Genomic DNA, 21030 nt, shown 5'->3' with positions numbered 1-21030 from the left:
CTGCAAAGCCAGTCAAACAGAATACCAATCTTCCTTCCATTAAATCGCGAGGTCGAGGCGTCACGCGGCGGGGACGCTGTCATCGCGGGGTGGCCCAATGGACTTTCGTCTTCTCCTCCGGCGACCTCTGTTCCTTCCGGCATAGCAGAGCATCGAGGGCAAGGATGGCAACTGGAGCAGTCGCGAAGCTCCGGCGTGAGGCGGTGGTTCGACGAAGTGTGAGTTTTTGGTTCAAATCTGACAGTCCAATGAGTTTTTGGTTCGACGAAACAGATCTGACAGTCCCGTGATTTGCTAGAACTTTGAATCGTTGATTGAGATTTTCTATCACTGTGGTGCATCACTGGTTTTGGTTCAGATCTGTGTGTCTCTTTGATTGCGATGAACGGGACGGCAACGGCGGTGCTGGTGGGAAGCTCTGGTGAGCGAGCTCTGGTTGCGATGAACTAGACGGCGGAGACGATATTTTCGGCGACTAAGCGAAGAAGAAGAGCATAGGCGGGTGAAAAGACCAAAATGCCCTCTTTTTAAACAAATTAAAATGAATTACAACTTTCCGGCGACATTTGGCCGGTGATTTGGCCGGAAGGACCTAATCTGTTAAAAAATGCATACTTAAAAGGACTAGTTTGTTAGTTTTTAAAGTCAAGTACTGCAATTAACAGGACCCCTATAGTCATAGGACCAAAAAGTGCAATTTACTCTTAGTGAAATGTCTTCACAATTCTCACCTTGCCAAGACTATGGCGGTAAAGGAAACTCTATTGTTGGCTATGGATCAAAGCTGGCGTAAGTTGATAGTGTGCTATGATTGTCAAATGGTTTGTTCGTTGTTAAAGTCGTCATAGGCACCCAATGATAAGAAAAATATTGGAAGAGAAATTTAGGAGGGGTAACGGCCATTTTCCTTTTGATAATTTAATATCAAAAATCACCTTAAGTCTCATTTTTATCAATTTAAACGATGAAGTATATGTTATGTGGTAATAACTATTACGGAGTAATATAATTTGTTGTGTTACAAGTTTTAAAACAAAACCTAGATTAAGACCAACACACAATACAGCATTTTAGGAAACTAACTTGTATTCAGCAATAAAAAGACACTCTTGGTATGAATAAAAAAAAAGTATAAAAATAACTGTCATTAATATAACTCAAATCCTCAGTGATACAGAATGCTTATGGCCAAGAACTCAATGTCAAAAACTCCAAAAAAAACAGCCAAAACAAAAATCCAACTAATCCATAATATGAGACATATCACTAAACAATAGCATTGGCAGCACTGGCAATCCTAGGCCAAAGATCTGCACACTCCTTGCCAATAGGCCCAGTAATTGCAGACCCTGCAAGCAAAAAACAGTGAACAAATGATTAGAACAAAAACTAAAATTGGCTGAAACTGAGTAATAATCTTAGCAGGCATAAAAAATCAAATGTTTAGCACTTTGATTAGGTTTTACTAAATAGAATGAAAGTGAGAGAACAAGGAATGAAAAAGTGGGGTACTTGAGGATTTGATACTTATTCCCAGTGTCAATAAAAATTTCTTACCAATTACCAACAATTAATTTCATTTCAATTATGACCCTTAAAGCCCCTCACAGGAAAAGAGCCAAGAATGAAAAGTGGGGTGCTTGAGGATTTAATTCATATTCCCAGGGTCTAAAAAAATTCTTGCCAATTACCAACAATGAATTTCATCTCAATTATGACCCTTAAAACCCCCAACCAGAGCCACGAATGAAAAAGTGTGGTGCACTTGTGCTTGGGAATTTGATTCCTAAGCCCAGTGTCTACAAAATTCTTATCAATCACCAAAGGGTGAATTTCATTTCAATTATACCCCCAACCAAATGCCCATTACTATTGATGAGAAAGAAACTGACCAAAGAAGACCATCTTTTTACTTTATACTTTGACTAGTTAAGCCATGTTTAGATTGTAGTAACTTATAAGATACAATCAATGTGCATTTGAAATGATTGTAGCTACTTATAAGATACAATCAATGAACATTTGACAAGATTCTAGTTACTTATAAGATACAATCAATGAACATTTGACAATATTATAGTTTCTTATAAGATACAAACAATGAACATTTGACAATATTATACTCTGTAGTTACTTATAAGATACAAATCAATGAACATTTGACAAGATTATAGCTACTTATAACCTGCAATCAATAAACATTTGAAACAAAGTTTTACCTTTCATTTCTCCTTTGGGATTCACAATCACCCCAGCATTGTCTGCAAGAAAAAGCACACTATGATCAGAGCCCGATAGCATGGATCATGGTGTTCAAAACATCAATTTCACTAATATAGATCATAATCAAATGCAGAAAAATTAGGTCACAGAACCAAAACACATAAAGTACAGTATATGTGCCGCTCAAAGACAATTATAGATGAAGAATACCTTCAAAATACATGAAAACACCGTCCTTTCGGCGCCAAGGCTTGCGTTGACGGACGATCACGGCCGGCATGACCTTCTTCCTGAGATCGGGCTTACCCTTCTTCACGGTGGCCATCACCATGTCCCCGACGCAAGCAGAGGGCAACCTGTTGAGTCTTCCCTTGATTCCCTTCACCGAGATAATGTAGAGATTCTTAGCACCGGTGTTGTCGGCGCAGTTCACCGTCGCAGCCACCGGCAGACCCAGCGACATGCGGAATTTGTTCCCGGCGGAACCTCCGCGACCTAAATTACAGATAAAGCATATTTACATTAAAAAAAAACACACAAAAACACAAAACCAAAGAAAAATACTTGAATATAGCGGACTACAGCTTACCTCGCTTCGACATTGTTGATGCTTTCTCTCTCTTCTGAAACTAGTGAGATAGAAAGGGTAATGCATTCTTATATGCAAGTGCTAGGGTTTTTTGTGGGGATTATGGGCTGAAATACTAGGGCATCTAAGCCCGGATTTTATTTTTGGGCCTCTTGGGTGATTAAGAAGTTTGTATCGCAATTTAAAATTTTTTTTAATGACTCCCATTGCTCCGGTAAATTATAACAACTGTGTAAATCACGGTCCAAAATAACGTCGTTGAATTTTATGAGTTAGAATAATGTATATTATGAGTTATAATAACGTACATTATGAATTAAAATAATATACTTTATGTGTTAACGTAATTACATCAATGAATTTTGGTGGGTTTTTTGAACAGTAATAAATAAAATGTTGGTTTTTATGGGTTTTGAAGGGTCCAGCTATGCACGCACCCGTTGGCGCGTTTGCTGACCTTTTTTCTCTGCTACGTCATATTTTTTCTTCTTTTTTTTTTTTCCTTCTTCTCTCTCTCCTAGTGTCACTTAAAAAAATGTGTAAAATTTTCCACAGATATGGATGCTCTTAAATTAATGTATTTTATGTGTTAAAATAATATACTTTGTGTTAAAATAATATACATTACGTGTTAGAATAATGAAATTTTTAAGGTATAATAATGTACTTTATGAGTTATAATAATATACATTATGAGTTATAAAAATGTATGTTGTAATTAGCAAAAAAAAAACACAAAACGACGTCGTTTTCGAACCCACGTAATAACTATTGCATCGCTCATGTTTTGCTCCAAAAACTTGATCGTATATGTTTAGCGCACCCTCCGATAATCTGATTATCAATAAAGTTAAGGTATCAATTTAGTTTAAATTGCTCAATTAGTTGAATTATATTGAACAAACGTGACGCATGCCATTTTGAGTATCTCATATGCCGTAACTCATATAGGTGCGGGTGGAATGATGTGGTCTTTTATAATTGAATGGTTTTGGGTTAAAAAGGGACGCAACACAGTATGACATTGTGACTAGGTAGCAAGATAAAATCTAGTTAGAAATCTATATACTCCAACCATTCGGTTAAATAACTGTCGATTAAAACTTTTAACAAGTTTTTAAAAAGTCAATTTGTATTCCATTCAAACTTATAAACAATCTTAACAAAAACTTTTAGTATTCAATTTAGACTTTTAAAAAAATGTAAAAAAGTATATTGGTGCTCACAAAATTACTAGTTTTATATACTTTATAAATTTATTCAAAGACATGTTAATTAAATTAAAATATGTCATGAATATCCTTAGTGTGATTTATCCATTTTATTTAGTGTTGATAATGTAAAATACGGGTCGAATTTAAAAGCATAAAAAAGGTAATAATTTTATTAAGGTGTATCCGAGTTCCCCACCACTTCCTTAGAAAAAGTCATTTATCTTAAAAACTAGTTTTATACGCGCATTGCGCGAATGAGTTAATGCCCAATGTTTATATTTAAATAAATATTTGAAAGTATATCAATGCAAGATTATATAGGATAAGTTTATACATGGGTAATTGAATGTCGAATTTTTTTTATTTAAATATCTAACTCAAAGTATATGAATCCAAAATAATATAGAAAATTCATTATAATTATTACTAAAATAAATGTTTGCAACCTAAAATCGATAGTCTAAATATTTGGTCTAAAAATGATAGTCTAGATAAATACGAAGTACTACTTTGAATTTGAATTTTTCTAAATGTTTTTAATTCTCTTTTGAGTAACATTGCCATTGTCTGATCTTCATCTTTACTATTTGTTCTCTTCCTTTTTGTTGGTAGTGTGTTATTTGTAATTCAGTTATTGTTGGTAGCATGGATGACAACGTCATGCAATGAAATTATGATATAGGAGCTATGGACTTTCCTTTAAGTGTTCTGCTTGGGGTTCCTTTGGTTCAACCATTATTGTTGAATGAGTTATTGTAGATAAAGAAATCCCTAGTTCAAGAAAAAAAGATTAAATAAATTAATAAAAATTTGAAAATTTAAAATATTAGGTATTCCAGAGATATTAAAAGGTAGTTTATCGCTTCAATTTGCTATGTAATGGGTTATTTGAGTCTTTCATTGTCAACAAATCCCCAAGTAATTAATATGATTGGTTTCAAACTATTCTTTTTTATTTTTTTCATGGTATTAAAGAAATACATATGTATCATTTTTTGGTGTAACTACTAATTTATTTAATTCAATAAGAGTAAAATAGAGTGATTCCGCTTCAATTTGTTGGGTTATTATTTGAGTACTCTCTTTGTCAACTAATCCCCAAGTAGTTAATATAATTAGTTTCAAATTATTTTGATTTTTTTTTTCATAGTATTAATAAAAATACTTGGTAACTAAATATATAACATTATTTTGTGCTATAACTTTGATATTTAATTACAATATATTGTAAAAATAAGATAATGGACAATGTAATGAATATCAATTGATCAATTTGAATGTAAAGAATCTTTGCATGAGAGAAAATAAAGACAATATAACAATGAAATTATTTCTCTTATTTAATTTAAGTTTTTGATAATGAATATTTTTTCAAATAAAGGTATTGTAGACACATAATTCTAAATTAAAGAAATACATATGTATCATTTTTTGTTGTAGCTACTAATTTATTTAATTTAATTTAATAAGAGTAAAATAGAGTGCGAAACTTAATTATGTCAAATTTGATTGAGATGAGGTTAGAACCTAAGACATTTCTTATAGAAATGAATGGGTAAGTTAAAAGTTAACGGAGAAGATAATATTTAACGAAAAACTTAACGGATAATCATAAAAGTAAGGTTAAATTATGCAATATCTATCAATAATATTAATCGGAATTATCTTAACCATCTATTTGATTAAATAATTCATCTGAATCATCCATTTGATTAAATAATTTCACCGCCATTTTTTCTACTCATTTTAGGCATAACTCTCTTTGGCTCTTATTAGTATAGTAGATAAAATTAAAAGGTTCCACGCACTGATATTCAATGCTTAAATAGTTACCTCACACGACACTTCCATACTATCCTTGCTACTAAACATGTGGAAGGCATGTATTGATCAACCATGTTGACAATGCCATGTGTCTTTAATATATTGCTCTATTTGACATGATCAGTGGAGTTGTCACGTATAATTCTTTGACTGAACACGGTACATTCAACATGTAGGTCCCCCTCAAATCCATTTGTATTGACTCACCAAGATGGTTGGACCTGGTTGTGATAGAGCTAAAGAATATATCTCTATAAAATTTGCAAACTATTACACATGACTATAGTTCAACACTTTAACCATATACACTCTTAGATAGACGTAACATGTTTTTCTCATTAAAAAAAAAAAACATAACGCTCATGATATTGGTATGGTTACGTCGATGAGAGAAACTTCACTTAAGTATTGCTACAACAATATGATAATAGTTTAATTATTGTCATGAATATTGTAAGTTTAGGTTGAGATTAACACATTTTTGTAGACACAGGTGTATAGATTATTATTGAGAATCAAAATTTGCGGGAATATAATGTGTCAAAGCTAAAGCTATGTGATCTGAAATCTATCTATCTATAATCCTATATAATAAAAAACTGCCACAAATAATAACTTGAATAGTTTTATTATTATTTTTTAGTACTATACTACTATTGACTCTATTACAAGAGTTAGTATCGTCAATATACCACCATTAAAATTTAATCATGTCATCTTTCTTTAATGAGAGCCACAAAGGTGCTATATGAATTTGGTAAAGAATTTTACTTTTATTAACACAAAAAGAAATTTAAAAAAAGTACTTTTTTGAAAAAAAAAAATTACTATGACGAGGTTCTAGCATTTACTATCTTACTGATACTCTCTTCTCCCCATGATCCAATCCTATCCGTCCAATTTGTCCCCCGCATAATCATCCGCCGTTGATTCCCTCAATCCCTCTGGAAGTCAAAGATTCATCTTACCATAAACCCCCCACTGAACATCTCTGTCTCTCTCTCTCTCTCCACATAGATCTATCATTCGCTCTTCTCTCTGCAACTTTTCGATTCCCATAATCGCCCTGAAACTCCAATCAATCTCAGACACATACATACAGTGTATACGTGTGTATGTATTTCTGTATGAACTAGAAAGCTTTGGTTTTCATCTCTCTGAATCGCGTCTTTCAGTGCATATAATAAAATAAGGGAGGTTAAATCAGTATATATTTTATATTTTTCTGATTGAAGAATTTTAAAACCAAGAATTCGTCAGCCCTAGAAATCTCGTGATCTAGGGTTTCAGGGGTAGGTTCCGAGGGGCGGAGGACTTGTTGAGAGTGAGAGAATGGCTACCCCGTACGCTGCTCAGATAAGTGCTACTCAGGTCTGCGAAATCAGCAAACTTAGTTTATTTCTCTGTTTATTGATTTGGGATTTTGCTTATTTTATTATTTGCTGATTGATTTATTTTCTTTTTGTTTAAAAACAGGTTGGTTCGTACTTTGTGCAACAATATTATCAGGTGCTGCAACAGCAACCGGATTATGTTCATCAGTTCTACACGGATTCCAGCTCCATTGTTAGAGTTGATGGAGACTCCGCCGAGTCAGCTTCCTCACTCCTGGTGAGTCTTTATCTTCATTAAACTGGAATCTGACTAAGTGTAATTATAACTGAAAGTGGAAGTTTAGTTCTTGTTTTTAAGGCGCACTGATATTAATGCCCTTGTGAGAATTTTGTTTAGTTCTCTTGATTTTCGATTTTCTGATCTTTAGTGTGTATATGGAAAGGGTCTGAGATTTAGAACGCAACTTGACAAGGTAGACAACACCTAATATAAAATTTAATTTTGTGTTGAGAAATATGGCTGTCTTGAGTTTTGGGATTATGATATCCTTCAAATTGGAGCTGTTTAAGCATATAGCTTGTTTTTGTTTTTATTTTTCCAGCTCAGAGTACCATATGCAGACTTCAATTTAATTTGTATGTTTCTTTGTCCTATGTTTTTGCAGGAAATACATTCACTTCTCCTGTCAGTAGGATTCTCAGGGATTAAGGTTAAGACAATAAATTCTCTTGAATCTTGGAACGGAGGTGTTCTCGTGGTGGTTTCTGGTTCTGTCAAGCTGAAAGATGTTAGTGGGTGGAGGGATTTTGTGCAGACATTTTTCCTTGCTCCACAGGAAAAGGGCTTCTTTGTTCTTAATGATGTCTTCCATTTTGGTGACATGGAGGTGAAGAACCAACCGCCAGCGCCTGTGGTAGTTTCGGAAAACAATTTTGGTGCTCAACCAACTGCCCCTAGTCCTCCGCATGCAGAGGCACCAGGTACCATTTATTCTTATATTCTATAGAGGTATTGATTACATTAAAAATCTCATTATCTTCCTGCAGTGATTATTCATTATATCATCTTTTCACAAAGTTGTAGACTTGTAGTGTGGGCTTTCTCTTAGGTTGTATTCCAGGCATTCTCACTCTCTCTCTCTTAGGTTCATTATTTCTTTACCATTTTTGCTTTTTCCATTAAGATGTGTTTGGCAGCAAGCTTTTGGTACTTTATAACTTATAAGAAGTTAGCTGCTGTCTTTTAGAGCTGTTTGGAAAACAAGGTTTTCATTAGTCTATAGCTTATTAGCAGCTAGTCCTTTGATAAGTCATTTACATTAAGATGTGTTTGGCAGCAAGCTTTTGGTACTTTATAACTTATAAGAAGTTAGCTGTTGTCTTTTAGAGCTGTTTGGAAAACAAGGTTTTCATTAGTCTATAGCTTATTAGCAGCTAGTCCTTTGATAAGTCATTTACATTAGAAAGCTAGTTCATTACCAAACACTTCCAAGTCAATTAGCTACCTTATCATCTATCACTGCCTATCAGCTACTAGCTAGCAACAACTACAGCTAGCTTATCAGCTAGTTGCAGGTTATTTTGTGACATTATCAGCTACTGCCTATATGCTTAGTATTTCTCTTGTATTATATTATCTTTGGTTGTGCTTTACCTTGCTAATTCTCTTAACAGCCTCTGACTATGCCTTGGAGGAAGAAGCTAGGGAATATGTCAACATGGTCAACCTAGAAGGAAACAATTCTGTTGGTGAGTACAGTTATTCAGAGAATCAGCAAGATTTACAAGAATATGTCCCTGAGACAGAAACAGTGCATGAAGAACCTCCTTTGGAAGAAGAGCCATATACTTTGCAGAACAATGTGGAAGCTTTGGAGGTGCCCGAACCTTCTTGGGAAGAACCTGCTGGAGAGCAGTCAAAGCTTAGTTATGCTTCCATAGTATGTATTCCTTATATTTTCAATTTTAATGCTTCATATATATAACTGAATCTTTCTATAGGGAAATGTATTTGCATTTGTTTTTTCTCCACCATTTGGCATATAATTCTTGACAACTTACAGTTGCGCGCACCAAAAGGAAAATCCCCACCATCAGTTAGTGTCCAGCAACCTTTCACCAAGAGCACACAGCCTACTTCAGACTGGCAACCAGTTGTCCAGCAGACAGATGCTGCCTCAACTGTTTTGCCTGATAACAGCCATGAGCTAGCAGATGAAGGCTTATATCAAGAAGGTGAACACCAGTCTCATTCTTATTAGGGTGTGCACTAGATATGACTTCTAGTGTCTCATTATGTCATTATTTACTTCTTTTTTCAGTTGAGATTCTTGTTTGTTTGCCAAGCATGATTTAATGAATCTTTTATCTGGTAGGGGAATCATTGTCTGTGTATGTGAGGAACTTGCCATCAAGTGTATCGACTCTAGATATTGTGCAAGAGTTTAAGAACTTTGGAACAATCAAGCAAGATGGGGTGTTCTTAAGAAACCGCAAGGTTAGTTATTTCTCTTGTGTTAATTATGTGCTTAAAAATAGATATGTGCTGATACAGGAATTGCAACTGCTACTCAGGATGTTGGTGTCTGCTATGCCTTTGTCGAGTTTGAAGATGTGCAGGGTGTTCAGAATGCACTCAAGGTTTGAGATTCATCAAATTTGATTTTTAACTAGCTTTTATGTTACTATTTAATATATAGCTGTTATTTCACAGAGGAATTTGCTGTGGAATTGCTAAAATATTTTGTGATTTGCTTTGCTTACCCATTTTTAGTCATTGTGTGCTATTTATGAATTGACTTAAGCATACCATCATTGGCACGGCAATATGCATTTATAATAATATATCATGCCCTTTTTTAGGCTTCACCAATACTGTTAGCTGGAAGGCAAGTCTACATCGAGGAGAGGAGACCAAACAACAATAGTGCTTCACGCGGAGGAAGTACGTTCTTCAAAACTGCTTTTTGGTTTAAAGTGACTGTTTGAATCTGATCTGATTGTTCTAGATTTTTTTCATATTTTCTTTTATTGGCCTTACCCTTTTGTCTTTGCTATGTCATATTGACATATTGTCATTTCTACCATCATGTGCTTTGCAAAATTTCAAGATATGAATAGTTTTATCTCTTATTTGTATTATCGTATTTTTAATTTTTAATGTTACTTCTTTTTCTTTTAACACACAACACTGATTTTTGGAATTTCCTTGATCAGGAGGAAGAGGTGGAAGGGGCAGAGGAGGTCGTTCTGGGGGACGGACATTCGGACGGGGAGGCTATCAAGATAGCGTTGATTATAACAGGGTGAAGAGTAATGGCTTTCGTGCTGCATGATACAGAATATCAATCACTAGTCTCTTGTGTGATGGAGCATTAGAAAGAAGATCCAATCAATGGAAGTTGTGACTCATTATGAGGTTTATGCCTAGAATTTGTGAGATGTAGGTTAATGTTTTTTTGTTTTCTTCCCCCGTAACATTTGAAATGCAAGCATACAATCAATTCGCGTGCCTTTTTCCTCTTGATTGCTTTTATTGTCTTCAATCTAAGAGGTACATCTTTTACATTGGGTTTGAAATTTTGATTAAATTTATGGAGTTCTTTCTTGTCAATATTCTTTATCATCTTCTCACCTGCTGCCATGCAAACCTTTTTCAAAGATCCAATCAAAATCATATGCTGATATACTCTGAATCATTTCGAATGGAGTTCAAGATTCTATATAGACCCTTATTGGGAATATAGCTTAGTCGAGTTGAGTTAATCATTGCACTCACTCTCCCGCTAAGCTTCTTAGAACTGAAAAGAATTTCATCTGTCATATCTATTATTACTGCTACCTAAAACTACAGGGATACAATTCAATTCAGTGAGCAGTTGCAGATGCCATTGCTCCTGGATGGAGAACCGGCTTTATATGTGCATTACTTGGTACGTCATCTTCTTCATCCTCATTGTCTTCAATTTCCCAGAGAAACCTTGCATATGCAGCATGAACATGGCTGGAAAATCAAGAAGTAATGAGTGGAGATGTGATTGAATATTGACACACTTTGTTTTATCAGAAGGGCATCCATCGAAAACAAACCTGTCTTCTGCAGCAGCTTGGACTGCGCGTTCAAAGTAGCTCGTTGCTCTATCAGCATCTCGGTGGAGCCCCCAAACCAGGTTAGCATACTGTGATAGAACTTCACCATCTCCTGGATCTGCTAGAATTGCCCTCGAGTAATATTCCTCTGCTCCTTTACAATCTCCCTTTGTCTGTTCATCAATGAAACGATTAAAAAAGATGTGTTGAAAATTGTGGGGGAAAATCTGGGAATCTTGAAAGATGAAAAGATGACTCACTTGATGCAAGAAGTGAGCATAGTTCCTCAAGAACAGGGGATTGCTGGGATTTTCCTCCACCATCTTCTTGTAGTACTCCTCCATACTGAACCCATGGCTATCGCCCCCGCCCCTGGGAAAGGCCACTGGCTTACAGCCACCACCACCACCGGTGGCACCACAACCTCCAGTAGGATCATCACCGCCACCATTAACAACCATAGCCTCTCTGGTAAGACACATCTCTCTCCCTTCTGCAACCTTCAGACCCATTTCAGTCATTTCTGCTTTCAAGCCTTGATTAACAACACCATCCATGGCCTCCTCCAATTCCTCATCTACATCACTTTCTTCATCTTCACAACTTCCCGAGCCATGTAACGAGAAAGACGGGATGGTTTCCAACCCATTCACGCGTGGGAACTTCTTCAGCGGGATAGCAAGACTGAACTCATCCTCACCATTGCCGGGTTCATGGACTGCCAACCCTTCCAAGTTCCCCTCCGACATAACTTTTCGAAACCCATTTCTGGACAACTGCTTGCCAGAAGAAAACTCAGAAACCGAAGGGGAGCTAGGGGAAGAAGAACTGCAAGAAAACTTGTTGAAGTTGAGGGATCCAACATGGTGGGGATACAATACTTTCTTGAAATGGTTTGGTGTAACAGCTTCCCCACAACTATCTGTAAGAAGAGATCCAAGAATTGGAGTAGAAGAGCTTCTTAGCAGCATCTTTCTTGCCAGATCTTAAAAATTCTGAATCAAATGCAATAACAGAGAGGTACCCTTTTATAAAGGTTGAATTATTGGAGATTTGGGTTTGTGAATAAATGTATTTGAACGGTGGAGAATGAAGCACAAAACCGTTTTGGAGTGAGAAAAATATCAATTGGACCAGTTGTACTTAGAAAGGTCAGGATCTTCACGTGCATAGAAGCATCAAGCATATGCTCCGTTCGTTGCGAAGAAACTTACAATTGCCATTCTTGAATTGCCCATTCATAGGCCCTACTCCCAACTTGTGGGAATACAAAAAGAAAATTCAAGTTTCACACTTTCCTATCAATTTTCTTTCTTGATTTGATCTGATCAGTTACGGGCACTTAAGCTAATTTATCTTCTTGTGATCTTTTGATAGTGTAAGGTTACAAATCATCGAAAGTTTACATTTAAATAACAGGTGTAAATTTTTCCATAAATTAAAGGAATATAACAAGAAAATGACTTCTCTAATTTTGCTTGGTAAGGAAGGCATTGAAAAGGAAACAAATTTTGGCATTCTTCCTTCCAACATTGATTTATACCAATTTAGAACCACCACACACGTTTCATTTTTTGAGAAAAGATGGTTCTTGATGTATAAATTCAATTCAATACCATACACAAGACTGGGGAATAGTGTCGGTCGATGTCGACTAATAATTGACTAAAATTAAAAATTGATTGTAACTTCTCATTACTTCAATTAAATCAATTGAAAAAAGTACATATAATTGATTGAAGCTAAAGTCTGAATTATTAGTTGAATTAAATCAATTGAAAAAAAAGTACATATAATTGATTGAAGTTAAAGTCTGAATTATTAGTTTTAAAAGCAGTTATTTTAGGTATCGAAAAACCTATTAAAATATACATGATAGTATAAGACGGAGTACATTCTAACCTAAAAACTTACATCATTTTTCATCTTAATTTGTATAACATTCTTTTTAAGGGAAAAATTATACTCTTTCGTGTCATTTTATATGTCTCGTTAACAATATTTTTAATTCAAATTTTCATAATATTAATTTTGGTATCAGTATACAAAATTTATATATTTAGAAACTATAATAAAAATACTATTAAATACAAAAATTAAATTTAAAAATAATTAAAATACCAAAGAAAATAAACAAAAGAAAAAAATAGTTGAATAGTATGCATAATAGATAAAATGAGACAGATGGAGTATTAATTTTTTGCGGTAAGAATATAAATGCACACTTTTTGAAAAAAAATTTATTATTATGATTTTAAACATTTTTTAATAGAGTTAAAGTACCCCCAAAAATGAAGAAACGACACCGTTCAGTTTTAACTTGCTCTGGATTTTTTCAGTTTTTCTACTTTTCTCCGGCGAGGCGGCAACCTTTATTCCATATTCCACGACAAAAGTATAAGCGTATCGACAAAGAAAAGAATTTTTCCGACGAAACATGCATAGAAGCTCCGTTAGGCTTCGTCGACGGCTATTGATTCCCAATTCTCGAAACCTGTTTTCATGAATTCTTAGGTTCATAATCTTCCGGAGGAGCAAAGATGTTGTGCTGCAAATGCTTGACCTGGACCAGAGTCCCCGGTTTCTTCGAGCAGCAACCGGAGACTTTCTCCTTGCCGGCGCCGATTCCTCAATGGCCACAAGGTATGCCGGCCCCTTATTTTCCTGTCAATTTTTTTTTGTTTAATTTGTATTAATGCTAATAAAGTTTTAATCTTTTAGCTAATCTTGCGCTTTTTTCGTGTTAATTATCCCAATACTCTTTGATTTGAGCTTTTTACTTGCATTCAAAAGATTAACCTGCAAATACCTGTCCTGGAAGTTTACATATTGAGATCAGATATAGAGTTTGATCATGTTTTCTAGAAGAAATCTTTGGTATAAGTAGCATTCATATTGTACTTGACACTAGAGGTTTATGGATAGTAAGCCATTGAGTTCTTTGGCTATTTGGTTGCCATATGCTATAACTTATAAGTAGAAGGACATTAACCATTTAAACACACCCTCCATGGTAAGTCACAATGTCACGTCTTGAATCAAGCAGAGGCGGAACTCGGCCAACTCAGTCGACACCCAATGCTCCAACCAGGTGTCAAATGGGCCGGTTAGCCCAAAGTTCAGTCCAGGCTCGACCTGTTTGTCAAGTTGACACTGAACATTAACACTTTTTTTCAGCCATTTGCCAAGTCTCATCATTGTGGTTACTGTTACTCTGAAACAAAAGTTTGCCATGATTGCACTTGTAGACTTTGAATGCCAGACTTGCCTTTGTTACAAGTAAAAATAATGTAATGTGTGGTTTGATATTTGTTTTATTTCACTTGTTGGTTTGTTGTAATGAAATATATGCATGATCAGGCACAGGGTTTGGTACTGGAGTGATAAGATTGGGTGAGCTAGAGGTTTGCCAGATCACGAGATTTGAGTTTATTTGGGGAAGCAATTTGCCACAGGGTGGGAAGCAAGGTGTTAGCTTTTATAAACCAATTGGGTTGCCAGAAGGGTTTTTCAATCTTGGTTATTATGCCCAACCTAATGTAAAGCCGTTACGAGGTTTTGTTCTAGCAGTTCGCGAAGTGGCTAAACCTAAGCCCGGGAACCCTCATCCACACACCTCCAAGTATTCTCCAGCTCTCCGAAACCCCTTGGACTATACGTTAGTTTGGAGTTCGAATGATGAGAGCGAGGATGACTTTGCTGCATCTAGTTACTTCTGGTCACCTCAACCACCTGAAGGGTATAAAGCTTTGGGTTTTGTGGTGACGAACAAGCCTGCGAAGCCTGAACTAGATGAAGTTAAGTGTGTGCGAAATGACCTCATTGATCAATGTGAAACCTACCGCATGATACTAAAAACCACTTCTAAATTTTCTCAAGTGCCTCTTATGGTCTGGAGTACACGACCCTGTCATAGAGGAATGCAAGGGAAAGGTGTTCCGGTTGGTACCTTTTTTTGCACCGACTATTTGACCTTGAGGGAAGAGCTAGATATCGTATGCTTGAAGAACTTTGACCCTAATCTGCATGCAATGCCAAATCTTGATCAGATACATGCACTCATCAGGCACTACGGTCCCACTGTATTTTTTCATCCAGACGAGATCTATCTTCCATCTTCTGTTTCCTGGTTCTTTGAAAATGGAGCGTTGCTGTACAAAGCCGGTGATGTAAATGGAAAGACCATTGACGCTGATGGGTCCAATTTGCCTGCCGGTGGAACAAATGATAGAGAATATTGGATAGATTTGCCTAGGGATGACCGTTTAGGGACTATCAAGCATGGAAACATACGGAGTGCAAAACTTTACGTTCACGTAAAGCCAGCTTCAGGTGGTACGTTCACTGATATAGCAATGTGGGTTTTTTGTCCCTTCAACGGGCCAGCCACTCTAAAGATTGGCGTAATGAACTTGTCTCTGTGCAAAATTGGCCAGCATGTGGGCGATTGGGAGCATTTCACACTCAGGCTGAGCAATTTTAATGGAGAGCTGCAAAGCATATACTTTTCACAGCATAGTGGCGGTGAATGGGTGGATATATACGATTTAGAGTTCATTGAGGGGAACAAAGCTGTTGTATACTCGTCCAAACATGGCCATGCTAGCTATCCTCACCCGGGCGTCTACATCCAAGGCTCTTCAATGCTCGGGATTGGAATTAGGAATGATGCTGCCCGCAGTCACTATTATGTAGATTCTAGCACCCAGTACGAAATCGTTGCAGCAGAGTATCTAGGGCATGGAGTTGTTCGGGAGCCAGGTTGGTTGCAGTACATGAGGGAGTGGGGTCCGACCATCGTTTATGATTCAAGGACCGAACTTAATAAGGCTGCCAATCGTTTACCTCTAACGCTTAGATTTTCAGCGCTGAACATCTTTAGTAAGCTGCCCGTGGAATTGTCTGGGGAAGAAGGTCCTAGCGGGCCGAAGGAGAAAAATAATTGGATAGGGGATGAGAGATGGTAACTTTTTGTTATGCCATTTGCAGTGTATAACTCTTTTCCATTCCCATAGCTTTGTTTCAATCAAGATTGTAGATCAGGTTAGCAGACAGAAGATTTGTTGTAAGTTTGTAACCTCATGTATATTGTTCCTCACTTTTCTTAAGAAGCAGAACATCATTGGATGATGACAGCTATGCTGTCTGCTATCCTTGTTGTTTGTACAAGTGAAACCTCCTGTGTATAACATATTTTGTCACTTGAAATGAGCAGATACAAGGAAAACAGGCCTATTTCATCCATTTCTTTGGTAAATGGCATTTTTTTTAGGAAAATAGTATGTTTACTCCAATTTTCTATTCTCAACTTTTAATCTCTCACACAAAATCTTGATGCAACACTTTCATTGAGGCCCACATGAAAAAAGTAGTTTATCAGTGTCTGTCTCATCGTTGAGTAAAATTTAAGAAGTAATATTTGGGAGTCCATGCAGTAGAATTTTTTTTTTTTTTTCAATACAAAGGAGAAAAGAGTATACAAATACTTAGATCACTTTAGGGCGGACAACCCCGTGAATTTTTTCATCTCTATACACTACCCCCATGATGTTTGCAAATATGAAGGTCTAATCTCTTTGAGAAGGGTCTTTAAAATCTAAAGATCTAAATGATTGTAGAAGTTTGAGAACTAGTCAGGATATGCTTGATCTCTATTAACCAACTTCTTGATTGTCCTCCCAGTTGATGAACTTATGAGGATTTCATCTTTTTATATTCTTATTAATCTTAGCAACATCAATCCATCAGCCACTTTCTTACTCCAGAGCCTATTCTTTTGTCCTAACAATTCTATTCTATTAAGCTCGGAACAAAACCAACTCCAAAAGTGAAACTACAGAACCACTCGTTGTGACTATTCACGACACTATAACTAACCTAGTTAACCGCTACCATCTACATTAATCTTAACGCTTCTTTTTGTGATGCATGCAACAATTTATTATTACATATATATGAGTTTAAACTTCTGACTTAACAATTACAACTTTTTTCATTCAATTCAACACCTTTTCCTAATATATTACTTAAAAATTTAGAGTCGAAATAAGACAGCCAAACATAGTTTCTTACATACAAGTGGTGGGAAAAGGGAGAGACATCTTCCAATGACAAAAACAAAAGTTGATGTTAAAACTGGAAGTTTACCAGTTGACCATTGAGACGACTCTGTCAAATGGTGTCTGGTCGACCATTGAGACGACGGTCCATATTACATCCGACAATGGTTTATTAATATGCAAAATTATTATTATTTTACATCTATAGCCACTCCCACTTCAACATGTAACAAAAGTAAGAAACGTTAAAATGATTCTTTTACGTTATCTTTTATACTAATTATAATTATGACCTGCATCTCCCCGTGGACCCCACTTCTCTCTGTAAAGTTTCACCTCCCATAAAATAAAAAGGAAAAGATATTAAGTTTCCGAATCCATTGTGGACAGACCACAAGAGTGACAGGACCACAACTTATGGAAAATTGCTCTAAACGCGTCTCAGTAAGAGAATTATTACTTTCCCTTTTATTTTTTTTATTTATTTACGTACGTGTTACCATGATATCTCATTTAGGGAAGTCACTTCATGCCACTATACCATAAGCCTATTAAAGAGCTTTGAATTAAACTTTATCTTTCAATAAGAGTTAAGTTTAATTTTATAGTAAAAATACTGAATGTTATATGTAAAAAATAAAAAATAAAACTTATATTTATTAGTTATTACATATTTATACACACCAATTAATTTATTACAAGTTTATTAAATTAGGAGACTTGTAATTTCCAGTCAAATTGGTCAGACCATTAGCTTGCTAACCATTTGAAACAAAGTTCAAGTTTAACTCCGGAGTTATTTATTGACATTCTTATTATGAACTGATCAACTATGATCTAATTTATCTCTCATTATAAGCATTTATCTGTTAAAATCATAAGGCGGGTTTCACACCAAATGCACATTCATATATGTTAATAAAAATTTTAACTCAATTACTAGTGAAAGGTTAGTGATGTATGAAATTTTATTTTTGATTGCTTAAGTGTCTTAATTTCGTCATATTATATCAATGATTTTATGAGCATATTTCCGAACTCATGAAGTAAAGAATGCTTAACTTCGAGCTACACATCAAATTGGGCATGCTTATGCATAAATAGCCAAACTCTAACCCAATTATTTGTGATAAAGCTTGAAAATTTTTGACTCTACTTATAACTACTTTTTTAATATCAATCTCTTATATTGAAGAATTACTTCGTGTCACTAAGCCACAAAGTTCTAGTTCAAAAGTGTTCTTTTTGTTTGTTTGTTGGTTTTGTTTTTTTTTTTCTCACCACAAATGTGTCGAGACTTGTGTTGTTCACATCACTACGTGTACAAGGCATCATTATAGGGTTAAAAATGTAAGTGAACCTATTCGTTTTATCGCTATATATATCCACGTGTCCCTGGTTTAGTGCACAGTGATGGGAGGCGGTGAAAGCAGAGCGAGTTTCCAGAAGGTGGGTGGCGGGCATTGCGTGACTGTATTTGCTTTTGCGGGGCCCACTCTTTGTCGGCTTGTCGTTTGGAAACACACCTCTTGGCCCCACTTTAGCTGTCCCTGTCATCCCTCTATACCATCATGGATCATGGTCCACACAGCAAATAAAAAGTACATCATTTTTATACTGAAGATACATTATTTTTATAATGTAGGTACATTATTTTAGGGTAAATTATTTTTGTACTGAAGGTACATTATTTGATATATACTGTCAAATAATGTACCTACAGTACAAAAATAATGTACCTTCAGTATAAAAATAATGGTCCACACAGCTGTGTGGACCATGGTCCATGCAATAATTTGCCCTATACCAACGACTGGGCTGCCCTCCCTTTTTGTTTGGCCCATTTATAGAAACCATACCCCCCTACTGTATCGAGGTTGCCGATCGACTTGCCGAAGTCGCTCATAGAAAGAATTGCGAGTGGATTGAATTCATTCAAACTCGAACGATGTTGGCGCTCTTTTTGAAAACGACCGTGCTATAATGACTTTCATTAGAAAACGTCAATGAGTGTATCGGGTATTACATTTTTTTCTCCAATTTTTTTTTTCTTTTGTTACCATTAGAATATTTCTTATTAGGGTTCAAAATGATCAGGTATTTGGTATTACCTGATTCAATGCTATCTCAATATGGAACTAATGCTTTCTGCCTTCGTTACTCATAGTTCGTTTAAGAGAGTAATTGAAATATTTCACTACGAAAATTCAAAAGTTTTGGTTAGCTGATAAGCGAATTGCTAAAATATTATAAGATTAAAAGATAAGACTTTTGTAGTCTTTACCTGTAACTCAGTTTGTTTTTGAGTGACAAATTGCAACCAAAGACACAAAATTGAATCCAAAAAATCATTTTTTCATTGTAATTTAACTTCGCTACGGGAATTTTTTTTTTTTTTTTCACTCACTATAGACTTTGTATGTGCATATTATGTCAAATAGTTTATGGTCAATCTTTTCTATAAGAAAGAGCTAAATTCTACCTTGTGGGGCTTAGTTCAATAGTTTAAAAGGGTTATCTTGGAAGTCTTACTCTATCGGCAGTGATGAAGACTCAGGTGACAGTGAAAACATAGAATTGATTAGAGACTCAAGATTTATCTCCTCCAGCATCCTTAGACAAGGATTCCAGGAAAATAAAATTAGTCCAACATAAGTTACGAAATCTAGTTTATCTCCAAAAAAAGACCAAATTCTATAATCACAACCCAAGCCAAATTCTATAATCACCAAGAGTAAGAATCATTTTTCTATTAACAGTAGGTTAGTAGGGAAGAAATATAATATATTTAATTCAGACATCATAATTATTCATAAATTTATATAAATAAAAATATACTCCGTATAAATTAAATGAGTAAGATATTTTGGTGGTTGGGTACTAGGTAGTATACATTAATACATTATAGTATTATACAATGCGAGGAAATACGAGGGAGAAAGGCAACCAAGAATCAAAGGTTTTTTTTTTTTTTTTTTTTTTTTTTTTTTTTGAAACGAAGAATCAAAGGTTTTAGTTGGTTGTTTGGGCAGTTTTGTCTGCAGACGAACAGCGCGACCAGAGTGGCAGCGGGTACCGGTTGGAGAAACCCATGATGAACTGAGGCGCACAAAGCCGACATGTGGGGCCCACACTCCCCCACCCCCCTTCTTTGTCGACCCCAACACCCACACCTACTTTCCTTCATTCATTCGCACCCCACACCCACTCAACCATTTCCCTCATTTTTCTTGCCCACCAAGAGCCAAGAAACAACCAAAATCCTCTCTTTTTTTTCTCCTTCTTTTGTTCTCCTTTCAATTAGGGATTTCTGGGTTTTCCATGGATGCTACTACTCTTGAATTGATGGACAGTGGTGGTGGTGGTGGAGTGGTTTCTGGGGGTTCAATGTCAACAGTTTCTTCTTCTTGTTCACACCCAGATGAGTCTGAGCTTGAATTGGGCCTTGGGTTGAGTCTGGGTGGCTCAAAGTCTGCTCCTTGGGGCCAATATGGCAGGATCTTGACAGCTGAGGATTTCCCTTCTGGGGTTTCAAAGTCTTCTTCTTCTTCTTCATGTTCCTCTGCAACTAAAGCCAACAATGCTTCTTGTGGCACCAAGAGAGCTGCAGATTCTAGTTCCCCTCCTCGTTCTGGTGTCAGGTATACCTTTTTTTTTTTTTTTTTTTTTTTTTTTTTTTTTTTTTTTTTTTTTTTTTT

General features: G+C 35.7%; 5 protein-coding genes across 5 annotated transcripts in view; 3 read left to right on the top strand and 2 right to left on the bottom strand.

Annotated features, from left to right (window-relative positions):
* Nucleotides 1–1115: 1115 nt before the first annotated feature.
* On the bottom strand, nucleotides 1116–2905 carry LOC116003840 (60S ribosomal protein L23). Its single transcript, XM_031243779.1, has 4 exons — nucleotides 2813–2905; nucleotides 2434–2718; nucleotides 2220–2261; nucleotides 1116–1349 (listed from the first exon to the last, which is right to left on the bottom strand). Exons 1-4 carry the CDS (start codon nucleotides 2823–2825, stop codon nucleotides 1267–1269), a joined length of 423 nt encoding a protein of 140 aa, XP_031099639.1. The 5' UTR covers nucleotides 2826–2905; the 3' UTR covers nucleotides 1116–1266.
* A 3940-nt stretch (nucleotides 2906–6845) lies between these two features.
* On the top strand, nucleotides 6846–10774 carry LOC116004471 (nuclear transport factor 2). Its single transcript, XM_031244534.1, has 9 exons — nucleotides 6846–7221; nucleotides 7327–7461; nucleotides 7850–8165; nucleotides 8859–9124; nucleotides 9248–9419; nucleotides 9560–9681; nucleotides 9759–9824; nucleotides 10047–10128; nucleotides 10401–10774. The coding sequence occupies exons 1-9, from the start codon at nucleotides 7183–7185 to the stop codon at nucleotides 10517–10519; spliced, it is 1317 nt and encodes a 438-aa protein (XP_031100394.1). The 5' UTR covers nucleotides 6846–7182; the 3' UTR covers nucleotides 10520–10774.
* A 105-nt stretch (nucleotides 10775–10879) lies between these two features.
* LOC116004472 lies at nucleotides 10880–12402 on the bottom strand. Its single transcript, XM_031244535.1, has 3 exons — nucleotides 11534–12402; nucleotides 11274–11446; nucleotides 10880–11187 (listed from the first exon to the last, which is right to left on the bottom strand). The coding sequence occupies exons 1-3, from the start codon at nucleotides 12242–12244 to the stop codon at nucleotides 11052–11054; spliced, it is 1020 nt and encodes a 339-aa protein (XP_031100395.1). The 5' UTR covers nucleotides 12245–12402; the 3' UTR covers nucleotides 10880–11051.
* Nucleotides 12403–13625: 1223 nt separating this feature from the next.
* Nucleotides 13626–16530, top strand: LOC116005358. Its single transcript, XM_031245640.1, has 2 exons — nucleotides 13626–13916; nucleotides 14634–16530. Exons 1-2 carry the CDS (start codon nucleotides 13814–13816, stop codon nucleotides 16238–16240), a joined length of 1710 nt encoding a protein of 569 aa, XP_031101500.1. The 5' UTR covers nucleotides 13626–13813; the 3' UTR covers nucleotides 16241–16530.
* Nucleotides 16531–20539: 4009 nt separating this feature from the next.
* LOC116003521 (auxin-responsive protein IAA13-like) overlaps nucleotides 20540–21030 on the top strand; it is a 9499-nt gene continuing 9008 nt past the window's right edge. Inside the window, exon 1 of the mRNA XM_031243412.1 lies at nucleotides 20540–20973. Coding sequence (XP_031099272.1) covers nucleotides 20654–20973 — 320 coding nt within the window. The 5' untranslated portion in view covers nucleotides 20540–20653. The remainder of the gene's footprint in view (nucleotides 20974–21030) is intronic.

The sequence above is a fragment of the Ipomoea triloba genome, chromosome 14 (genome assembly GCF_003576645.1).
Source record: "Ipomoea triloba cultivar NCNSP0323 chromosome 14, ASM357664v1".
Lineage (NCBI taxonomy): Eukaryota > Viridiplantae > Streptophyta > Magnoliopsida > Solanales > Convolvulaceae > Ipomoea > Ipomoea triloba.
The sequence above is the reverse complement of the archived record's forward strand: the minus strand, read 5'-3'. Positions and strand labels throughout refer to the sequence as shown.